The sequence below is a fragment of the Pollicipes pollicipes genome, unplaced genomic scaffold (genome assembly GCF_011947565.3).
Source record: "Pollicipes pollicipes isolate AB1234 unplaced genomic scaffold, Ppol_2.1 Scaffold_6138;HRSCAF=7277_pilon_pilon_pilon, whole genome shotgun sequence".
Classification (NCBI taxonomy): Eukaryota; Metazoa; Arthropoda; class Thecostraca; order Pollicipedomorpha; family Pollicipedidae; genus Pollicipes; species Pollicipes pollicipes.
The window spans coordinates 16384129-16400903 of record NW_023596818.1 but is presented as its reverse complement, the minus strand read 5'-3'; the positions used below and the strand labels follow the sequence as shown (position 1 = coordinate 16400903).

The 16775-nt window shown below is 55.4% G+C and overlaps 1 protein-coding gene across 1 annotated transcript in view; it reads right to left on the bottom strand.

The window, feature by feature from the left end:
- Positions 1-2587: 2587 nt before the first annotated feature.
- LOC119105966 (nucleolar protein 9) overlaps positions 2588-16775 on the bottom strand; it is a 31718-nt gene continuing 17530 nt past the window's right edge. Inside the window, exons 8-9 of the mRNA XM_037229553.1 lie at positions 15993-16260; positions 2588-2942 (exon numbers count right to left, since the gene is read on the bottom strand). Of these exons, the coding sequence (XP_037085448.1) occupies positions 2788-2942; positions 15993-16260 (423 nt within the window). The 3' untranslated portion in view covers positions 2588-2787. The remainder of the gene's footprint in view (positions 2943-15992; positions 16261-16775) is intronic.

Sequence of the window (16775 nt, the reverse complement as noted above, 5' to 3'; positions counted from 1 at the left end):
TACGATGTACATGACTCCAAAAACAGGGCCATATCGGGCAGATCATGGAAGTGGCAGTCGCTTCTTACCCGTGAGCGCCGCGGTGGGATGCTCGTGGTTTCTCACAAAGCTTGTCACGATCCGCGAGTGCGGGTACCCCCATGTTGCACGTCACTTGCACAATAGCTCAGCACGACGGTCCTCATGAAGTGACATCGGATAGCATCTGACGTGTCTAAGTTTCGTCAACATACCTAGATTTCTTCGGATAGCATGTGACATGCCTAAATGTGAAGGACTAGTGACCTAGAACGGTCGTCATGGCTGGAGCACGGGACATGGTTCCGTACAGGAAGGTGTAAACGAAAAAGTGTTCTAAACTGATGAGATTGCCCTAGTCTGATCATCAGATGAAGTAACTAACGAAGAGAAAACATAAGCATGGTGGACCGCAACAGTACAGCGAAGGGTTCTCGTGAAGTTTTTGAAAAATCGTAACCCGCATCTGCAGACAAAAATCTGGAAGATGGTCTAGATCGGTACCATTGTGGTTAACTATCGAACTGCGAGGTGACGGAATAGCATGGTTCGGTGTCGCAAACACCATAAAAGGGTACATTGTTAGGTACTCAGACTTCACAGGTTTCGGAGAAGCTGAGGTGTCCGATGTCCTTTGTTGTTCAGTGATAGGTACCCTAATCTCCCTCAGATCTCGGCTCTGCTTCAAAGATATCGCGTGGCATATACAACTCTGCCTCAGGCTCAATCCATAATGGTCAAACATTTTTCTCATACCCAATCGCTGCAATGCCTCTGTTCTGTTCCCCTACACAGTACTTGAATAACGGCCGTCTCTCAGCCACTTTTACCAGAACGAATTCCGCTCTTCAATGCATTGACGCGATGCGAAATTAGCTCACTTGGACTCAAGTAGACAACGGGGAACTGTTGACTCAGACGCTCAACGCCGAACTCGAAACTGCGCCATGCGAAAGGTGTGCACGCGGGCATGCACTAGAAATGTGTGCATTCCAACGGCGTGCACGCGGGTGTGCACTCGAAAGGTGTGCACTAGAAAGGTGTGCGCTCGGGTGTGCACCCGGGTGTGCCTTCGAAACTTGAGCACGTGGCTGTGTACTCGAACGGTGTGCACGCGGGTGTGCACTCGAAAGGTGTGTACTCGGGTGTGTGCACTCGAAAGGTGTGCACTCTGGTGTGTGCAATCGGGTGTGCACTCGTGCACTCGGGTGTGTGCATTCGGGGTTGCATCCAAACAAAAGGTGTGTACGCGGGTGCGCACTAGGGTGTGCCCTCGAAAGGTGCGCACGACACGGTGGCCAAGGCTCGGACGCGGATAAGTTTTTGCTACGACACATTCCTATTCGTAGGCAATCGTATGATTTACGTCCGGAGACGTGACGGCCACTCCGGCTCCACATATAAACAACAAAGGACGTACCCGGCACTTGCCGTGGTGAAGGCAACGCCAACTGATACGCCCTTCGCTCGGTTTACCATTTTCCAACAAAGAAAGCACAAAGCGCCGCACAGGCTCTCACTGCCGTCGTAACGCCTATTGATTAGCCGTTGGCCTCGCCCTACTTGGTTGCAACTGGGATTGTAGCGCTTTGTACAGATACAGGCAGCCTCTGCAGCGCAGCCAGACGCGGCACCGGTGTCAGGACAGCCGTGAAGGCGCCACTGAGTTCAGGTAGCCTCTACAGCGCAGCCAAACGCGGCACCGGTGTCAGGACAGCCGTGAAGGCGCCACTGAGCTCAGGAAGCTTCTATAGCGCAGCCAGACGCGGCACTGGCGTCAGGACAGCCGTGCAGACGCCACTGAGATCGGCCGCGGATCAAATGGCAAACAGCAAATGTTGGCGTTGCTCCAATTTCAAATCATTGTTTGGCGTCGGGAGGATGCGGTGCTTAGACTGGGCAAACAAAGCTGCAAGCCTTCGTCTCAAGAGGCGTAGGAATGCTTTATAAACTAGAAGTGACAGGCAGAACCGACGTTTGGTCGAACTCCCGCCGCGCAGTGCCGCAAGAATATCGTAAATGTCGCAAGGTTGAGACGCGCTGATACCTGCACCTCATCTCGCACACCACCGCTCTTCGTCTTCACCGCCGCTGCCGTTTCTTCTTCAAAGCCGCGATAACCGGACCGCTGAGCGGCGCATCGCCCCAGCCCCAGGCGCGCGCTGTCGGGGCCGTCAGCGCTCTGTGGTAGCGCGGCGACTTTTCCGGGCAGATCGAGACCGTCCCGGTCGGCCCGTCCCATTGACGAGAGCTGAGACGGCGCGCCGCAAGTTGACCCGCCGCCAGGTGGCGCGACCGGCGCGAGTGTACGCCGCTCGCTATATCACGGGCAGCGTAGCCGAACAGGCCACTCCAGGCAGACCCGTTAACTACCGCGGTCCTGAGCCGACATGGCTACGGCGGTTCACCTCGGTCAGAAGGCGTCGAAACGTCTGGATCCGAGCCGCGTAGGCGATGCTTTCGGCTGATGCCGAATCAAACTTGTTCCACTAATACGCCTAAATAACAGTCGAACCACTAATTCGCCTACAGAACGGTCGAAGCTCATTGAAGATATTTGATAGCGTGGTTCATGGGCGACTGAATCACGTTATATTGTACGTAAATATTCAACACATGCCGTTCTCGTTCCGTCACGCCGCACGTCGATTACACATTGTCCCAACCGGAGCGCAACGAAGGGCTAGCAGTTCTGAGCGGCCGCCGCCGTCCGTAGCGCATCGCCAAAATTCTCCTCCAGCCGCGAAACGCTCCGCCCAGGCCAGCCGTTTATTCGAGGTCGTCGAGCACAGCTTGCACACCGGATCTGTCGATGACGAACAGGGCATCAGTGGTGGCGGCGGCGCGGGGCCGCTTGGCGGGGGCGGCGCCGCGCCTGGCGGCTGCTGCTCGTGGTCCCGGCCCTCCTCCTCCTCCTCCTCCTCCTGGAAGGGTCACGCCGTGAGTAATTGTCGCATGCTGGGAGGTTACACGGCCGCGGACGGAGCGACGGTCGAGTCGGTCGAGTGCACGCGTCGGTGCACTCAACACGGGTAGGGAGAGGGGAGGGGGGGGGGGGGCGAGAGGGTGGCGGCCTGCGGCGGGACCATCGCTACCGGGTAAGTCAGCCGCCGGGGCACCACCGGAATGGACGGCAAGCTCAGCACGTTGCTTACATTCATTTGCGGGAGAATGCAAAAAGGAAGAGATCCAGCCAAGGGCTATTTGTCAGGTGAACATTGTGGGCGTCGTCTCGTTTTTCTCCGGCCCCGAGTTGAAGATGACGACAGGTCAGAAGCAGATTGTGCCTCCCGCGGCTGTCTGGGCCTGAAGCGTGCGCCCCTGGTTGCGCCGCTCGCTACTACAACTACCCTGTCTCGAGAGCGTAACGAGCGTCACAGCGGAGAAGATCTCTGAGTGTGATATCAAGCCCCAAAATGTAACATGAAGCTTGAACTTTGAAGCCGTGGGCATGCTCAACCTCGAATTGAAGATGGCTCGACACTGGCTACTGTCGCCGCCTAAGCGTCTCTGGCAAGACAACTCCGAGTCAAAACGCTGGCCAGATCGATGGAACACGGCTGTTTGCTCAACTGTTCTCCCACTAACCAGCAGCCGAGAGCGCTTTGCTCTGCCGCAAGAGGAACTCCATTCTGGGCAGGGATATTGACCGGTGAAGGCAAAGTCTGGGACGGTAGCTGCCACCGCGCTGAGCCCAGATAACACCAGACCAACACGCTTAACATTTCGAGCAGCTGTGTGTCGGTGCTGCACGGAAAAGCAAAACGGGCTGCGAAGAAGTGGCAAAGACACTGGCGACGCAACGAGCCAGCGAGCAACGCAACACAGCTGAGCAAAAGACGTTTTCCAGCATGCCAACTAGGTGGAGTTTAAAACGGGTTTTACGGACGCATGACGTCGCTAAGATTATCCGACATCAGGGAGGGGGACTTCCGATAACCCGATCGCTATGATCACGTTTCACCGTATCTAAATCAACGCAAAATAATACATAATAATTGCACACAACCATTCGCGGAGAGCTAGCGTTGCACTCCGTCCAGCGACTCACTGAAAAATTCGTCACTGTGGGCAGACATCTGCTCGTTTTCCAAGCGCTCGCTTTCCCAAACAGGCTCCGCGGCGAATGCTTAAACCATGCCTACAACGTCTTAGTCGCAGCGTACGAAATCAGCGCCCCGCAGGCAGCATCCCAAGCGATGACAGTAAGCATGTACAGAACCGGCGCGTGCGATGCCTCTGGTGCCCAGCGATGAAGAACTGTATAGGTCACCTCGTGGTCCCGTTGCCAATATATTTGGCGTAGGTACAAGTGCTATCAAGGTCATGATATTGCCACCCGTGACCTGCGCCAGCGACTTCTCTGTTAATGTTAGTCACTTCTGCCACCGCGCATTGTACTGAAAACGCCTGCCCCACACCTGGTGTGACCCAAACGCGCTTTCACAGAACACGGACATAGTGTTTGTTCTTTGGCGTCACGTTCCAAGCAGTCTCGGATCAGGATACCACACAGTCTCACATCGGTCCAGTGCGCAGTTTCACATCAGTCCAGTGCCGCACAGTCTCACATTGGCCCCGTGCCGCAGTCTCACATCGGCCCAGTGTCGCACAGTCTCATATAGATCCAGTGCCGCACAGCCTCACATGGGCCTAGTGCCGCACAGTCTCACATGGGCCCAGTGCCGCACAGTCTCACATCGGTCCAGTGCCGCAGTCTCACATCGGTCCAGTGCCGCGCAGTCCCACATCGATGTGCCGCAGTCTCACATCGGCCCAGTGCCGCACAGTCCCATATCGGTCCAGCGCCGCAGTCTGGCATCGGCCCAGCGCGCAGTCTCCTAATGGTCGGTTGGTTGGGGCCGCAGTGAAACAGTGACCTCCCAAATAGCAACACTGCCGGGCCTTCCACGATGACCGTTCTGGCACCATGCAAAGACACATAAGTCAGGGCGGGAAACTACAGCACCGCCGCTGAACAAAAGGGCACACGGTAATGCGACACCTTGCGTGACATCTCAACATGGATATATGAGGCCATCAAATAGCAATTAGCTTTTAACTCGGGCACAGAGCCTGAGCTACCGCGCCCGCTTTCCGCACGAACGATCATCTGGGGCACACGTGAGCACCGGCCAGGAGCGCACCCCGTCACAAGCGCACGAGCGGGCCCGCAGCGGGCCACCCTCCGATTGATGGCAGGTCGCAGCGTGCGCAGCTTGAATCTCCGGTCCCTCAGTGGCCATCAGCAAAGGTCAGCGGCGGCTATTCTAGGCGTCAAGTGGAAAGGTTAATCAAAATTGCCGCACCGGAGCTCACATGTCCGCACGGTCCGGCTGTACTTTTCCGGCAGAAGTGACACTGCGGGGATATTTTGCCAGTTGCCAGGCTTCGAGGGCGGACGACGCTGACCCGATATTGTGCCGCAGGGTTGATGATGATCGCCCAAAATATCGCCGTGCGCATTAATCAAGTCATGACCAAGGGCTGTGGCTGAACACGTTGAAGTTTCAAATTATCTTTGCATTGCGTGTTGTTTTGTTTTGCGATTCTTGTTTTTCGATGGTTTTATTTTATTTCACGCATTGCGTGGTTCAACGACGTATCATGCGTGCCGGATGCCTTTGTCTCAGGCGAAAGTCGGAGACGGCATTAGAAAGAACACCGCCAAGCCAAAACGTAAGAGACTGCGAAATCGCTTCTGCCAAATCTGGATCGCCCTTCGCATAACGATGTCGATTTTGTGCCAACCCGAACGCCGCAAGGACAGCAAACGTCGTCAGGAAGTCTCGCAACACACTGACGCCCATGAGTGTCGCAAAATTCAAGCCTGTCGAACGATGGGACACCGCCCATATACTCACACACCCACATACCCATCCATCATAAACCCTTATTCCCACAAAGCACGACTCGGGGGAGGGGAGGGGGGGGGGATGCCCACAGCTGCTCGCAGACGAGGCCATCACATAGCGCAGGTTACCATCGAACAGCACGGCTTCGGGTGGGACCACCTGCACCGCACGCCAGCCCTGCTACAGACACACACTACAGATGGCTTAGAATAACTGTCGCGTTCGCCGGCGTTCGGTTGAAGCCAGAGCAGTTTTCGGGCAAGGTAACAGCTGCAACTGACGGCACGATCATTGATCTCTCACGTGACATGACGGAGAGGAGGCCCCGACAGCGAGGTGCTCAACCGCACCGCCTACTAAACGGTGAAAAGCTTTGTGTTCTATGCACGCATGCTGCAAGTGCTATATATCCCATTATGGCATTTCGGCCGAAAGCACAAAAGGACGGAAAATACATCGTCAAACATGCTCTAGCTTCATGATTGGGATTTCCACATATTTGCAAACAAACGTGTCAACTCGAAATGGCGAAACATTTTTCTTGTTTAAAAAATAGAGCGTTTAGTTTGCTCAATTCCACTGATTGGCATTGTCATGCCAACGATATGCAATGTTGAAAGCCACCAACAAAGTTTGGCATTTCAGCCGTTCAATTTATGACCGCGTCAAGCCAGGAGCGCATTCAGGAGCTGGCAAGTGGGGGGGGGGGGGGGGGGAGCACAGGAATGAGAAAGGACCCCCGTGGGTAAAAAGCCCCCAACAAGAAACAAATCGTTGAATGCGGCCCACTTGTCAATCACAGCACGTAGTTCTCTGTATTATTATTATTATTATTGTTGCCTTATTTCTTGAAATGCAAAAAAGCGAGAAGCTACTGCAGGATCAATTCCGTTTGAATTGTGACGTAACTGGCTAAATCAGGGGTTAGACGACTGCATGAAGTAAGTCGCCAGCCCTGTCCATTGCAAACTGGCTTATCGGGCTCTTTCTAAATAAATAAAATTCGGAATCTTCGCATTTTTTTATTTGGGTTCTACAGGGATGTTGAGCACCCGGGGCACGTAGATTGTAGATCGAAATGGGCCAAAAGCTTGTAACAACATGGCCAACCTATCACTGCCTGGACGTGTTCACCATTTGGTCAGAATCGATACGTGAGAAAAAAAAGTGACGTGGTTTTAGACGCGCGAGCCCGCCAGCCATAGCAACGACAGACATCGACGCCCGGCGTTGCAGTCTCCATGAGTCCCTCGTCGCCGGCTCCGCGGCTAATACCAAGAGGCGGTCAAAGCGTCGATGAAAATTTGGTGGAGTTGGAAGAGTGAAGGTAGAACGTCGATTTTTAGTTTGCTGTTGCTTTTGATACGTCCAAAGAACAGCCTCAAAATTGCAAAAAAATCCCTGTCTTACGTCCCAGTCTGACTTTTGAACGGTACGAATGCATCTTGAAAGACTCAAGGAAGCATTATTTCACGACCGTCGTTCTCGCGCGCACGTCTGTCGTTTGGCGTTACTTGCAGCGGCTAACGCCGTTCGGTTTTACGAGAGCTTCAGTCCCTGCAGTCACTGTGGCTAACGCCGTTCGGTTTTACGAGAGCTTCAGTCCCTGCAGTCACTGTTCTTGCTCCTGAGATTGCGAGTGCACAGTATCAAAACTTTTCTATGTAATTCGTCTTCAGTCCCTGCAGTCGCTGCTCTAGCTCCTGAGATTGCGAGTGCACAGTATCAAAACTTCTCTATGTAAATCGTTTCACTAGTCGATTTTGTAAAGGAACCATCGTTGTCAAACAAACGTGGGATGGTCCATTTTATTTCTGAACTCATTTCGCCCCCTCTTTTCAACGTTAATGAGACCCCTTACTTTTTACGTGCATGGGGCCCGTTGAATAGAACACTGCGGGCATGTCATCGTTCCTAGTTAAGGGCTGAAGGGCCATTCTGTCCTAGTGCGGAGTGCCTTCCTGCTGTCATTTTAGCGGAGGGGCGGGGTCTCCTGTTCGGTCCGACGGTCATTAGAAGGATACATAACACCAAATTGGTCCCCTCCATGATGTGAGAGGCCTTCCGACCTGCACAGCTGGCCCCGGATCGACGCAGGAACCCTTCATGACGCGACAAGATCCCTGATTGCCGCAGGTGGTCCAATAATCGACGCATGGCCATGGCCTCCAGTTCGACTTAACGGTTCCTTGGCTGAAATGGGGTTGAAGGGTCCATCGTTCGGTGCTGGCGACGCTGCGGACGCAGGGCCCTTCCGTTGCTTCAACGTGAACTCCCGTCATAAGTTCTCAGGTTTCCTTTCATTGTCAAAGGGCCTCGACCAATGCAAGAGACCCTTTGGCATTCGGGGTCCCGCCCCCGTCCCTGTTCAGCAAATATCCCCGTGGCCGTCTACGGGCTCCTTGTTGACACAGGACACTCTGGTGCACTGTGGTAGTACTTACACAGGACACTCTGGTCTCCTGTGTAAGTACTACGGACTGCTGACCAACAGAGCCCCGATTTTTTTTTGCATCGGCTCCGACCGATACAAATCGCGGCCCGGGCCTAGCTCGTGCTTAAGAAATGGACCATCAGGGGTCAGACAGGGGACGGAGCCGACTGTTCGCGGTTGGCGGTGCCCAGTCGAAATAGAGGCTCCCACTGTCCACGGGTTCCCAATCGCGCAAGAGGTCCTCTGAAATTTGAGGTCACGGCCCTGCGGGCGGGTGGTCATCCTCATTGTGACCTATGGCCAGCCCTTCAGGCCCGTCGGTCCCTTCAGCCTTTCATTGAGCCCTTGACCTTCGGTCCCGAGAGGCCTTCGGCCCCTTTCCGGACCTCCTCAAAGTCCGTGGCCGACTCGGGGCCGCTAGCCGACACATAATCCCCTTTTAGACACTGTGGATCCCTGACCGACACGGGGGTCCCGATCATTGTTTCAGGGACCCAAATCGTTGCAAATCATGGCCCCCAACCTTGTTCCTGCTTTCGAAATGGGCCCAAGTTTCAGGCCGACACCGTTTTGGACACCGTTGGACGGCCCCGCGGTCCGTCCGTCCGTTGGTACACATAGATCATTGGTGATGCACTCGCGCCCGGCTGTTCCTCACGCACCATGGAGATTCGGGGCACTTTACGACGCCTGACTGCTGAGGCCATTTAAGTCATGATACGTCACGTCGACGGCAGCGCAGCACGCCAAAACGGCCGGCAGTACGTCTCGAACGCACGTCCAGCGGCCGTAAGTCATTCCGCTACTGCGCCACGACGCTCCGAGTCGTCCGCCATCCCAACATTAGGCGACTTTTATAGATTTCGCTACATTGTGGAGACTTCTACTGCACGTGCTGCCGCTGTGCTATTGCGCTGGCCAGCTTGGCGTCCCCACAGCTCAGCTGGCACGGCCAACCTAAGACACTCTACGGCGGCTATAAGGACGGCATGGGGGCCCGCTCATGTGGTTCGTCTGTGACCTCAAATGGTAACTGGCCGGGCACACCACGCTGGTACCGGCGGCCGTGCCAGGGCATCGCGGGACACGTAAATCTGTCCAAAAAAAACTGTTCGCTGAACTGGAGTTGTCCTACTTGGGTGGTGGAATGATGGCCTTGGGCGGAAGAGTCAGAACCCTGGCAACAAACTGCGTCTGGCAAAGACCATGACTACAGTTCGGCATGCAAAACATTAAACTAAATATACTACCTACGGCTGCGCATCGTGTTTTATGATCGCAACTTCATCGACGTTTGCGAGCAAATACCGTTGATGATCCATCAGTTAATTTGGCAGAACATATTTTAAGTAAACGAAAAGTGTGCGACCGCATATCTAATATCCTTTGATATTTAATGACCTTGATAAAATCGACGCTATAATGATGCGGTTCAATTTTAGTATCAACATCTCTGATGTGAGCGAGGATGCCCGGCATGAGATACTTGTAACATGGAGACATCAAAGGATTGGGTCTACCGAGGTTTTCGGGTGCATGCGCCATCCCCTATTCCACGTAGAATGTTTCTTTTCCACACGAGGTCGCTCCTTACGGCCCAACATTTTTGCAAACATTGGATCTTACATGGGCCCTGTAGGAGCGGGCCCACCACGCAGGTGGCTGCAGCCGATGCTGTAACGACACCATCACCTTACCACGCAGGAACCACAACCGATGCTGTAACCACACCATCGCCTTATCACACAGGAAACCACAGCCGATGCTGTAACCACACCATCGCCTTATCACACAGGAAACCACAGCCGATGCTGCAACCACACCACCGCCTTATCGCGCAGGAAACCACAGCCGATGTTTTAACCATACCATTGCCTTGCCGCACAGGAAACCAAAGCCAATGCTGTAACCACACCAACGAAACGAACGGCGCGACGAAACCCTTGAAAGAAATTAATCGGATCCAAAAATATTCTGCAATGCAGAAAATCCATAAAAGGTAGGCATGTTTCTGCTTACAGCACTTTCCTTATTTCGATGACGGAAACTTACCAAACTTCACGACAAGCCGTCACGCATCCCTAAACACGCCTCCCTTTGCAAACGCTGCACACTGATCCCAAACTTCAAACTTCTAGACGTCAAGCATGCAGACGTTCACACGCAGGGAATGTATTAAAAACCGTCAAAGGGCTGCAAGCAGCTATATCGCACGGTTCAAACACAACCGGCTAAAAACCTCACAGACATAGCGCAATGCGAAGGTCAGACAGTTTTCTCGACGCCATTTCAAAACCTCAGAGCCGCTTCCTTCCCGAAAAAGTTGATGTACCTACAATAGAAATTGGCATTGGTTTGACAGCTGTTCCCGTACCAGCACGCTGCCCTCACTTCTTGTGAAAGCTGATACGCCCGAGCCGATAGTTTGATCAATAGCCCCGGCCGTTCCACAAACAGAGCGCAATGCGACACGATGCAATTACAATTCAACATCGGCCGTCGCCGCGCGCAATTTGGTCCTATCAATTCACGACATCGCGCAGGGGCAGTCCCTTAAAAAGCCCTCGCGGACGATCAATCGAACTCCATCCTGGTAGTGGTCGTTCAGGTTTATTCCGAACGCTTTCTGAGAAAACGCTTCTTGTGCCGCGACGTGAAAGGAAATTGAAATTTTACCAGGCGGGATGGCTTCTCACGGGCTGCAGTCCAATAGTACCTCACAGTACGGACGGGGAGCTCGCCGAACGACGACTGCCATCCGCCGGGCGACAACTTCAAATTCCTGTAGCCAGATGCTTGGCATGTTGAAGGAGACCACAAGCAAGTGAGGAGGGAATATGCGCATATGGGGCTGGAATTGACAACATGATCCTACGTAGTTAAAGCCATCATTTTAGGCAGTTAAGTGCATTGGACAGATGCTAAACAACTTATGGATAAGACATTAGTAATAGCCTTATTCCTCGTAGAAAAACCAGGAGAATGGAGGGAAGACGTTTAGATGACATAATAGATGACAAGATGACACCCCCCGCAAATACACTTCACAGCTTACGTGATAAACGACTTAGCTGTCGTTCGCAGATTATTGTTGCCTTGAATATCAGCCAACATTTTTTACGTCAAGCGGCGGTGAAGAACAGCAGACAAGAAGTCGACCTCTCCGATGTTGCTATCAAAGCATGAAGCATATTCCACTGCTTCCATTTGTGCTGTCGATGAACGCAAAGACAAACGCCAGATCCCGCCGCAAACATTTTGAGCCATGCAATAGAACAAGACCAACGTTAGACATGGTCGTTGAGTTGCATCGGTATCTAAACGTGACTGGCGCCGGTCTTTCCAGGCAAAATGCCGGCGCTATTTCACGGGAACGCTTGTTACCAGCCACCTCGGTGTCTGTTCTGGACTAGACGGGACTAGACTGATTGATGTCGGCACTAACTGAGGCGTTATGTCCAAACTCAGGAGATTTGCCAGTAAATTGATGGCCGGCAACCGTCTGGCGACGGGGTATTTTCGCACCCGACACAAGGTACTGGCGAGTAGTAACAGCCATTGTCGGACGTCCTTGTTGACAGCGGCTGTCGAACGGAGCGGCGACGATTTGGTGTAGTGCGTGTGTGTGGCCCCGGCCGACAGCCTTCTTATCACCAAACGAAAAAGCCTTGCCAACATTCGCTGGTGCACTCGGAACTGAGCACGATGCGAAGATGTGCTCACGCCATTAGACAACATTTATTTTTATGATCAGTTGTGAACAGATGTCCGTTCTTAGACATTATCTCTTGTGAGCAGAAAGGTGTTGGAATGATTGACGCAGGCTTACGTCATCACAGTCAACAGTTTTTAGTGAAGATGTTCCCGGTCACGACTTCGTGACGGAGCAGAAGTTGTTTGCTATTGTCATGAATGGGATACGTGTCTAACCGATGCCTTCAAGCCGTGACTCGCGATAAACTGACGTACCAGCGTGCGTATGAACATGTTCAACTATCAGCAACTTAGTACTCGACGCACACCTGCTAAAATGACAGAATACTTCATATACCACATAGTTCACTAAAGAATAGCTCAGATACTTCATGCGCGTCACATCATCAAATATCTTTCAACGAAAATGGGCTGCATTTTTACGCTTCCCGGCTGCCTGCAGTGTGCATGTGTTCACGCTGAACACCAAGCAACTCGTCAGCTCCGAGGATGCGCGTCTCCCAACATTACTTCCTCAACGGTAGACTCAGTCCAAACTGCGGCCTCTCATTCCCCTGTTCCGTCACGACATTCCTTCCGTTCAAGTGCAGAAGGACCCACAGCTAAGCACTGGGGTATGAAACGCCCTTTCTCTCTCTCGTGACCCGACAGACGACTCTTTCTGTGGAGGGGCGCGCGTCGGGAGAGCGACACCTCCTACTATGGGGAAACGACGTGCTTGCTCACTTATACGACTCGACTGCAAATAACACACGTCACAACTAGCTTAGTATGACAGCAGGGCACATTTCAGTGCCGTACTCTGCGATGAAATATAACTACCAGCGCAAAATGGTCGGCAAAAACCCGTTTCGTACAGTTGAGGGGTTGAATTGATGTGTTTTCTCTAGTACAGACGCAGCGACGCAGCTCTGGCGCGACGCGTTCCAAGAGCCATCAGCCTTGCCTTTTACCAACTGGACAAATCGCCGCAGCGAGCTAGCATAGCATGACCGACCGCACAGCGGGACAGACCAGCCGGCCTCTCACGTGACCGGCCGTCGTCCGAGCCGACGGCCGGCAGACGACCTTCGCCCCACCCCGCCGCCCGCACCCATTCTGCGGACGGCGCACACCGGCGCTGCGGTGTCACCAATCGACGGTCGCAGCGCCGGGCGTGCCGAGATCGATCCCCGGCGGAGCCGGGCACGGCCGCGGCCCACCGGCGCCGAAACCGGTCAACACCCGGTCCAAGTCGGCCCGGTCGCCGGCACCGATCGGCCGGCAAGCCGGTGCGGTGCCTTGCCGTGCCACCCCCGCCGACGCGGCGCGCGACGGCCAACTTTGTAGGCCGACCGGCACGGACGCTTTAATCAGACCGCCGGTGCGGCACAGCACACGCCCCGCGATCACCCGCAATGCCATATGGCCATGCACGGTGCCAGCCGGTGCGAGGTGGTGCGCGCCGCCCCTCCACACTGAGCAGACGTGTATGAAGCTCATTCGCGTGGAGCACAAATGGGACGCTCCCGTTCAGGTGGAGGACAAATGTGCGGGGCGCATTGGCGCATCGAGCACACTGACGGCGACGGATTCTGACAATCGGAGGAGACGTCCGCTTCGCGCGGCACGCCGAATCGTGTTGCTTTGCAATGTGGGCCCAATGAGGACAAGCTCGCAATGACAAGCTCAACTGTCGCCGATAGGGGAGAGACCACACCACCTTTCCGTACCGTTCCTCTTGCTTCCATCATTGGTCATATGTGGTCGGGTGTCCGCGTCAGTAGCCCAACGCACTCTAACACCACTGCGGGGGTTGTCCAATTAAAACTTCGCCTTGAACACTGTATTTTACCGCCGTTAAACCGCCACGCACATTTGCCGTGTTAGCCGGGTCACCGACATTAATAGCGCTGGCTGAACGCGTCGCACCGTCCACACCCGCACGCCGACGCCGCAGCATTTGGCCGAACTTGGGCCCGCGCAATAACCATGAATCGCGTCCGGCCGCTGTCCAATCAGGGACGGGGTGGCGGTGTGCCATACGGTACCGCGGCGCCTCGTGCATGACATGGGCCAGTGAGAGCAGATGCTGAGCCATGCGTCACAATCTGCGGCAGACAATGCTCCGGCGGCACAGCCAGGGCCGAAATATTGGCAGCCGGTTGAGGTAAGGCGCCGTGTTTTGTTCCTCGCGTTGATGTAGCCAACTATTTCTCACAGATATAGCCAGCTGCTCAAGGCACTCTGCTCCATCCCGGGGACGCTCAAGGCACTCTGCTCCATCCCGGGACGCTCAAGGCACTCTGCTCCATCCCGGGGACGCTCAAGGCACTTTGCTTCATCCCGGGACGCTCAAGGCACTCTGCTCCATCCCGGGGATGCTGAAGGCACTCTGCTCCATCCCGGGGACGCTCAAGGCACTCTGCTCCATCCCGGGGACGCTCAAGGCACTCTGCTCCATCCCGGGGACGCTCAAGGCACTCTGCTCCACCCCGGGGACGCTCAAGGCACTCTGCTCCATCCCGGGGACGCTCAAGGCACTCTGTTCCATCCCGGGGACGCTCAAGGCACTCTGCTTCATCCCGGGGACGCTCAAGGCACTCTGCTTCATCCCGGGGACGCTCAAGGCACTCTGCTCCATCCCGGGGACGCTCAAGGCACTCTGATTCTGCTCCATCCCGGGGACGCTCAAGGCACTCTGCTTCATCCCCGGGTGGTCCTGATGATGCTCCCAGTAGCACATACGCATGCAAGCCCCCGAGAAGACACATCTGACAACGCCACGTCGAAAAACGACATACGATTCCGACATTTAATATCGACACCTCTCTCTCACCCCAGTCCCAAAACCCGGAAAATCCCCGCACAACGCCCCTGCCCCTGCCGCGGCCACCACGAGACACCGTGATGGGCGGGGTGCCGGGGGCCGGGTCGCCGCCCGAGCCGGCGCCACCCCCGGGACGCAGCGGCCGGCGACGAACTGCCAGCGGCCGGCGCCAAGATCTGGCGACGGCCAGCGCGCACCGCTCGCCGAGCTAATCCAGGCGCGGCGCGGCGCGTGTGCCGAGCCTGGCAATCTGCACCGAGGCCGGCCACACCTGACTGGCGCCGATCGGTACGAGGCGACGCCCGGCGGGGCGGGGCCGGCCCGGCCGTCGGGTGACGCCAGAGACACCGGCCGCCGGCCAGCGCACCAGCGCACCAGCGGCCAGCGGCCAGCGGCGTCCACGTATCAGCGGCGACACACTGCCCGCAGCCGGGGAGAGCGGGCCGCTGTGGCTTTTCTGGGGAGGTGTTAACAGGTTGTCTGCGGTTTTCACTTGCAAGGATGTACGTGTCTGATGCAGAGAAGAAACGTTGAGGAATGGACAGTGGCTTGTCTGGTGCCTGGACTGCGGTTCGAAATAACTTAGAAATTGGTTCAAAGTTGGGAACGTGTGCATATGATGCAAACGTGTCGGGAACATATTTAGAAAAGCTGAGTAATCGTTGTCGCCGCCATGTTGTCTGGCATAAATCTGCCAGCGCCAGTGAGCTCATCCACCTGCAGCCGACTTAATCAGACCGTCGACAGCCCTGATACTGCGACAGGCGTCTGTCTGTCGAAGTGCAATCAACCCCCCCCCCCCCCCCCCGGTCACCTCGCCAGAGCCCTGGCCCATCCCCAGCCGCGCCGGCGCCGCCACCGCCGCCGCCGCTCGGGCCTCCTCTCCCGCCCTGACCGGCTGCAATGCCGGGAGCCGCTTCAAACGCCCATCCCGGCGGCAAGCTAAAGTACGCGATCGATTTGGCCCGGCGTACGCGGCGGCGATCCATAGCGGCGGCCGGCCGGCCGGCGGCGGCGGCAGAGATGAGGCGCAAACGCGAGCCTCTCTCCGGCCGCCGAATCAGAACAAACGGCGCACCGGGCTCCAGTGTTCAATACCCGGTAAAAAGCGGCGCTCTCATCGGGCGCATTGAGCCGGCCGCGCGCTCGGCCCGCCACCTACCGGCCGCGGCGGGAAGCAGGTCGGCGAACATCTTGCGTTTGTTGGCCTCGCGCCTGACGTACGCCGTCCAGTCGGCGCGCTTCTTGACGAACAGCGGCAGCGCGAAGTTGCGTACGGCGAACTTGCCGAAGAAGTGGTCGCGCAGCTGCGCCTGCTGTGGCGCCAGCGTCTCGGCGATGAAGCTGCGGTGGGCGGGGCTGCCGGCTCCCCAGAGGGCATCCAGGGCGCGAGAGCCGTGCTTGGAGCAGGCCAGCGGCACCAGCTCCTCCTGCGCGCAGGGCGTCGGTCAGCGGAGGGCGCGGGCTCGGGGTCCACCGGGGCGCGGCGGGCAATCAGAGACCAGAGGCAGTGAGTGCACACGGTAAAACCAGCGGTGATGAGGGACACGCCTTCCTAAATGACCGTAGAAAAAAAAACTAGAAGCCTTAGTTCGATCTCAGCTGGCATTTGGGTCAGTGGCGCATAATATTTAGGCTCAACTTATATTCACTTAACCACCATTGTACACCACCATCAAGAAAAGAGCTTTTACCACCGTCTTGTCTCATTTATCACCGTATAGCCCTTATTACCGTGCTATGGTACGACGTTACAGCACGATCTAATCAGACGCACATCTCTTACGGGTTATTATTCAAAACAACGCACACGTTCTCGAAATTCCACACATAATGCTAAAAACCAGCACAAATTTTCGACACGATGGTGCCCCAAGGCAAACGCAGATTATTAAAGTTTAAGAATCACTGACTCAAAGCTTATTTCCCAGGTGACGGAGTCTGA